Below are 6989 nucleotides of genomic sequence, written 5' to 3' on the forward strand. Positions count from 1 at the left end.
CCGCTCCCCGCCGCCAACCTGAGCCATTGATTGCACAAGAGGCTTGGGCCAGGATCAACTAAGCAAAAATCCCCACCGGGCGCTGACGTGCAATTCATCTTGATTGATTCTGGTGGTAATTATGTCACGTGACGCCATGGAGAGAAATGTCCTTATATCTATATCAGCGCTCGCCAACACGCCCCGGGACGGCTCCTGGCGCCGAGACACGCGCGTTGGGGGCGGATCGACCTCCCTCTCCAGCCAGATCTCCTTGGGCGCCCCCGACTAGGCTGCTCCGCCGACTGGTCACCTGTGCGCCGCCGGTGGCTGCCACTGCTGGGTGCATCTGCCACCGCCCGGCTGGGCCGCCCGCCCGCGCCGCTTAAGTACGCGGACCGAGGCTGACGGGGAGGAGGAGGGAGGAGGAGGAAGGGGGAGGAAGGGGGAAGGGAAAGAAGCGGAGAGCAGAGGGGGGAGCCCCGGGCCCGGGGCACTGGGGACTAGGTGTGAGGGTGTGAGGTTCCCACTCTCCACACCCCTTCCAGCAGCCGATCCCTCCCCCCGCGACGCCACCACCCCTGCGGCGTGCCAGCAAGGAGCTTGTTGCATCTCCTTCGAGGGGCGTGATTGCGCAGCTCTCGGGGCGCAAGCAGTGTGATTTACATATTTCTCTGCCAAGCGCTTTCGCTGCAGAGTAACTCCTGACCTCGGGAGCGCCAGTGCCAGCCTCGGAAAAACCCACTCCAAAACCCTACCAGGCGCTCACCCAGGCTAGATCCTCGGTGCCCACTCGGTCCTGTCGCCCTCTCTCCTCCTCTCTCTGTTCCTGTCTCTTCTTTCGTCTTTCCTGCAGCCTTCCCATTTCTTTCTCTCCTGTCCTAATTGTCTATTCCCCTCTCTTGTTTCTTCTTGTTTCTTCTCCTACGTTTCTGTCTCCTTTTCTCTGCCCTGTCTCCTGATATTCTCTCCTCCTTTCCCCTCCCTGTGTGTCACAGCCTCTATCCGGATCTCTGTAGCCTCTGCCTTTTTCTCTCCCGGAACTAAAGCAAGGAGGACACCCTGATGGCCCTTCTGGAAGCTGGGGGGTCTGATGCACAAAAGGACCTGGAGTTCTTCTCTCAGGAAGCCCAGCCTTCAGCTCTCCCCTAACCAGAGACAAGCCACCCCGCCTCGGCCCTTCCCACCCTCTCTGCTTTCTGGCCTGGATAGAGACCAGCCGGCCTCACATACAGTCCAGTCCCTGTGTGGGGACCCCATCAAGGCCTACGTATCTGCCATATCTCCCCTGGTCTCCTTTCTGTCCTTGGGCCTACACAGTCTCTCCACCACCCTCTCCCCAAGTCTGTTGATTGGGGGGTGTCTCTCAGCAGCTCTTGCCTCCTTGCTTGACTCGGCCCTGAGGACCGCCCCATCTGCTCGCCCCAAGGCCTCACTCTCCTGGTGGCCACTTCGTCCCTATTTCTAGCCTAGGGACCCAGGCAAGGCCTGGGCTCCCGCCTCGGAGGGGCCAGCGCTTTCCAAAGGTAAAATCAGACTCTCAGAAAGAAGCTCCTGCAAACCCCAATCCCAGAACCCAGGGTAGGAAGTTGCTCTGTTCCCCAGGATGCCTCTGCCCAGGCAATCAGAAACACTGAGCCCTGGACTTAGCCCTCCACCCGGGAAGGCGCAGGCTGTGGAGCGGGTTCCCTCCCTGGCTCCGGCCACTGCAGTGCCCCTGAAGTGAGCTCTGCCCACCGCCACACAGAGAAAAGGCGGGCGGGCAGAGCTCATATCTATTTTCTGCCCAATGTCCCCCCTCTCCCTCTTTTTCTCCTCCCTTCCCTTTTCCCTCCCACTCACCCTTCTCCGCCCCCCCCCCTTCCTACCTCTGCTTCCCTCTGAATACAGCGCAAACCGGTCGGTGGCGACTGGAAGGCAGGGAACCTCCCCCGCCCCCCAGAACTGCCCATCCTTTTGTGCACCTCCTCAAAGCAGGCACCTTTACCCAGATTCCAGCTCGACCCCCTTCCCCTCAGCCCAGAGCGCCAGCAGTTATCTGCCTCCCCATCTGCATCCCGGCCTAAGCCTCCTTTTGGGCTCGTAGTCGACGCCCCTGGATCTTTCTCCTAAAATGGCTCCCGGGACACTGCACACTAGCCCTGCGGCAGCTCAGGACCCTGGGCAACGGCGGCGGGGCCCCCAGCCGGGTCTGTATGTGTCTGGGGGCACACAAAATTCTCGCGCCTTCTCTCTGCATGGGGTGGGGCGCAGGCATCCCTCTACCCCCCAGATAGAGTCTGCTGGCTGCCTGAGAGGGAAATGGGGAGGACGAACCATTCAAGTTCAACGACATGGCGATGGCGGCTCGGGCTGGAGCCGTGCTTTGGCGGGGGAGGTTCGCCATCTGCAGCGGCTCACGGGTGTAAAGAGAAAAGGGGGCGGCGGGCCCCCTCTGCGCGTTTGCACGGACCCCCGCCCCCACACCCAAGCCAGGGCTTTCGTTCTGGCACCAGCCCGCTTAGTCTTTGGGCCCCAGCTCCCCTCTCAATCTTTACCCCAAACCCAAAGAAAACCGCAACCTCCCAACCCGCGCGTCCCGCTCGAGAACCTACCGTGCAGCCCCCGGTGCTGTGGCCTCGTCCCTGCCTGGCGACCCCACTCGAAGCGCAGGGAGGGCGCGCACCGCACCCTCCCGCACAGCCCGCAGCTCCGCGAGTGGTCGCTTTCCGAGCAGCGCCTGGACGCTCTGCGGTGATTTTGAGCCACCCAAGATAAGACACTAACTTGACCTTAACTTTGTCAGGGCGCCCCTGGTATCTGGAGAACGTGAACAGACACTGTCTGGCAGCTCTCGTAAAAGCTGACTGGGGAAGGGATTCTGAGTCATTTCATTTATTGCCACTACAGTTCTGCAAGAAAGCTTTTCCTCCCTGCCAAACTTTAATTATTTATGCTCTTTTAGGAAACGAAAGAAGAGGAGAAACGAGGGGAAAACACCCAGAGCCAGTCCCTTCCTGCAGAGCCTTCGGAATGGGCTTCCTAAGCCGAGTGACTGGAGAGCAACAACAACAAAACAAAACAAAAATGTGGGGAGACCACCTTTGTCCGAGGATGATCGGACAGGCGCCGAGCACCCCCACCCCCACCCCCACCGCCACTAAGGTGGGTGGGTGCAGCTGGGAGAGGCGGGGTGGAAGGGCACCCCTTTCCAGGCACACACATGAATATTTACAACAGTTCTGGATTTCTCCTCCATCCCAACCCCCTGCCTCCCGGAAGCCTCCCCAGCCCGCCTCCCTTGGGGAGAGCCCCAGGCCTTAAAAGCGTCCCGGTAGGCTCCCCGAGTTCGCAGCCATTGAACGCCAGACGAAGCAGTTTTTGTTTTGTTTGTTTTTTTTCTCATTTAAAAACCGTTTTCTTGGTAAAGAGGCCTGCCTGGACTGCAGCATTTCCGAGTACGCATTTGTCTTTGTGCGAGGGAATGTTGAGCACTCAGACGTCAGCATCCTTTCTCTGGGGCATTTGTTTCTTATGAATTTCCTCGTGGTTCCAAATCCCCGCCGGGATTTCAGCCACCGCTGCTACCGGAGAGAGGGCACCGCCACCCCACCGCCTTTGTATTTATTCGGATCAGTAGAAGGAGTAGATTTGAAAAGCATTGCCCAAGCCATACGCCACAGATAAGATTTTACCCTTAGAATAATTTCAATCTGTTTGGGGAGTGGTCTCCATGAATATCTCCTCCCACCCTACGTGCCAGGCTACAGAGAAAGAACAGGATGCTTTGATGATATACATTAGAAAGAAATGGCCTCCTGCATGCGGTCTCAGGTCTTGAGTTTACGTCTGGCTTCCTGTTCCTTTACCCAGCCCCCGAGCCTGAGGTCTGAGAATGGTCCCCTCTTTTGTTCGGATGTTTTTGAGAACCAGCTCCAGGTACCAATGCCTCCCTGAGCCCCACAAAATGGGGAAACATTTCTAAAGAGAGGGTCTCCCCAGCCTCTTGGTTCCTTTTTCCTCCGTTGTATTTTTTAAAGGAGCTGCTTTAAAAATATTTTTAAAGTACACACCAAATTCGATTGTGGGAAGGGGAATTGGAACCATTAAGTACTCACTATTAGAGATTTGGCAGTTTTGTCCATTGTCCCACTTGCTAAAAACTAGAAATTCTTTACTTTCCATCTCCAAGCTAGCTGGAGCTGGGGTCTCTAAGAGGACGGTGAATACAGCAGGCCTTTCCTTGCTTTCCCTGACGGAGCTACAGGCTCGGAAGGCCTAGGGTGCAGAGGCCACATTTCCCAAGGGAGTTTGCTGGGCTGTAGGCAGAGGTGCCACAGGACATAGCCTTTTCCAGGGAAGGCTGACCAAAACATGGCAGGGAGAGATGTTTGTATTGAAATGTGAGGAACCTCATATCTTGGCAGCCTCCATCCCCCAAACAATAGCAAGCTTTAAGTTTGAGAATTTGGGCAAAATGCAGAAGCCCCTGCCTGCAGTAAGCTGAGGGTTTGCTTCGTGTGTGGGACACACTCAGATCTGTCCACGAATCCCCCTCTTTGGCTATTTCACACACATTTTGTTCATATATCCTTTCCTGACTGGCTTGGAAGACATCTTCTCATCTAATGAACAATCAAGTGAATACCTACAGTGAAACGGCAACCAGGAAAGAAAAACTGGATTTCGTGGCCTGAAAAACATTAGGAGGGAAATCCGAAACGTTTTGATAAATCAACATCAGTCCCTTGACAGCTTGGCTGGGACCTGGATATTTATTTCCACTCAAAACATTTCTATGTGTCTGATATATATACAAGCTATTGTTTTTGACAAAATCAAAACAAAACAGAACATGCATGACAACTATTAGATAGCAGAGAAAATGCAATTAGTCTAAATATCAACTAAAGTCAGTTTGGCTGAGGCTCAGGGGCTCCTTGTGAGGTGCCCACTCTAGATCTAGGGCCTGGTCCTCCACTGAAAATAAATCATTGGACTTAGGGAAGGAATTTCCAAGCGCTTAGGCTGTTATGCATCTTGCTAGGAGTTGGGGGCGCTAATTCACAGGAGAGGGAAAAGAAGCAGGGATGGTAAAAAGGAGTTTAGGGGGCCCTCGGGTTCAATGAGGTTAAGGCACATGTGGAACAACCCCTTTTGGCATCCTGGAACCCCAGCCTCCACAAAGTAAGCCTAGCAAAGCCCAGGGCCTTTCAGACTCCATGGAGGCAGGCCAGCGACGACCTCAGAAAGGGCACAGTGTTTGGGCCCCTCGTGGACTTGGATTGGGGGGAGGGTGGAGAAGAAGAGGGGAACTTCTACTCCTCTCTACTTGGTCAAGAGCAGCTATGAGGGGCCCAGGATCTGAGGGAACTCCTTCCTTGCCTGCCCCCTGACTGATGGATGGAGGAGCTTTCACTTCTTGCAGTGGCCCGTTACTATAATTTAAGGAAGAAAGACATGTTGACACCTTTACCCACCTTGACAGGAAAGTCATATTTATATTCGGAATGTAGGACACCCCTCCCCCTTGCTCACTCCATTCTCCTGCCCCTGGACATTTCTCCCTCCTTTTACTGCAGCCCAGCCCCAAAGCAGCGGAGCAGCTCCTCATCAGAGCTCACCTCTGGGGGACCAGTTACAGGACGCAAGGCTTTGGCCTAGGCGTGTGTGAGGAGGTGAGAGAAGGAGGGGAATTTTACCAGTCTTGGCTATGAAGTGCAGTTTGCCTCCCTGTCCCATTCGTGGGAAGGAAGTGTCCAGTCCATTCCACCAAGCTGGAGGAGCCAATCCAGCCTGAACTCGGAGGTGTTTCTGAGTTTGTAGGGCCACACTCCTTCCCCTTTCCTCCCGAAGTCTGGAGATCTAGGGCACTTTAGTCCTCCCCAACCATCCAGGGCAGGGAGTGGTGGTGGCACCCTTTCCTTTCTCCAAAATCAGGATTCTGGCTTTTCCACAAGGGGCTTTGGCTGCAAAGAGACGCAATTGTGCCCACAGCCCTCTCCATTCTGCCCTGGAGGCCTTCCTAAATTCAATTGCCTGCTAAATGTAGAAGGAATTGGGGGGGGGAGAGGGGGGAAGAAGACTATGTGAAAGCAGAAATCCAAGTAAAAGGGAGCTGGGGTGAGCCCAGGTTTAAATGCTAAGACAGGTGCGCCTAGGCCCCCACTGGGGAAGCCTCAAGGCCAAGGTTGTGCCGCAACTTCCACAGCCCCTCCGGAAAGGGGAAAGCCTGGAGGTCTCCAAATCTGACCAGATCTCCAAATCTCCTGCTGGCTTTGAGGGCTGCAGACGAGCCAGAGGGTACCTAGGACCAGCTGAGAAGGAGCAGCAGGAAAAGCCCCCATCTCCGCTCGTCCTCCACGCCAGGCTCCGGCTCAAAAAGGAAGGCCCGGCCACGGCCAGGCCCCGGGCTAGTACAGCGCCAGCGCCTGCTCGCGCAGCACCACGCGCTTCTTCTTCATACGACGATTCTGGAACCAGATTTTGACCTGCTGGTCGCTGAGGTTCAGCCTGTTGGACAATTCCTTGCGCTTCTGCCGGTTGATGAATTCGTTCAGGAGGAATTCGTTCTCCAGCTCTGCAATCTGCTGCTTGGTGTAGGGTTTCCGCTTCTTGCGGGCCCTCCCAGGGGCCGCCCCCCACGGCAGGCCTGCAACACAGCCCGAACCCTAGTCAGCCCAGCCTGCTCCCTATAGCCTGCCCGCCCCCGGAGGCTCCCTCCCCCTACACACTCTCCCCTGCACCCCACCTCCCATTCCGGCCCCTGCTGGCCCGGGGAGCACGGCCAATGTTTACCGTCGGGCAGCGAAGGTCGCAGGCAAGATGCGACGCCCGCTGCCTGCACTGTCATGTTCAAGTTGAGCGGGCCCTTGGCGTCGTCCTTGAAGCCGGCGGCGCAGGGGGTCCCCTCAAGCAGGGCCGCCGAGCCCGGCGCGGCGCGGCCCACACCCGCGTAGTCGTACTTGGCCGATTTGAGACCAGCGGCCGCGGGGGCCAGGCTAGACTCGGGGGCAAAGGGCGGCCGCGCT

The 6989-nt window shown here is 56.4% G+C and overlaps 1 protein-coding gene across 1 annotated transcript in view; it reads right to left on the reverse strand.

The window, feature by feature from the left end:
- Window positions 1–6371: 6371 nt before the first annotated feature.
- HOXD12 (homeobox D12) overlaps window positions 6372–6989 on the reverse strand; it is a 947-nt gene continuing 329 nt past the window's right edge. Inside the window, exons 2-3 of the mRNA XM_006760699.1 lie at window positions 6757–6987; window positions 6372–6610 (exon numbers count right to left, since the gene is read on the reverse strand). Of these exons, the coding sequence (XP_006760762.1) occupies window positions 6372–6610; window positions 6757–6987 (470 nt within the window). The remainder of the gene's footprint in view (window positions 6611–6756; window positions 6988–6989) is intronic.

This window comes from Myotis davidii, unplaced genomic scaffold (assembly GCF_000327345.1).
Source record: "Myotis davidii unplaced genomic scaffold, ASM32734v1 scaffold370, whole genome shotgun sequence".
Lineage (NCBI taxonomy): Eukaryota > Metazoa > Chordata > Mammalia > Chiroptera > Vespertilionidae > Myotis > Myotis davidii.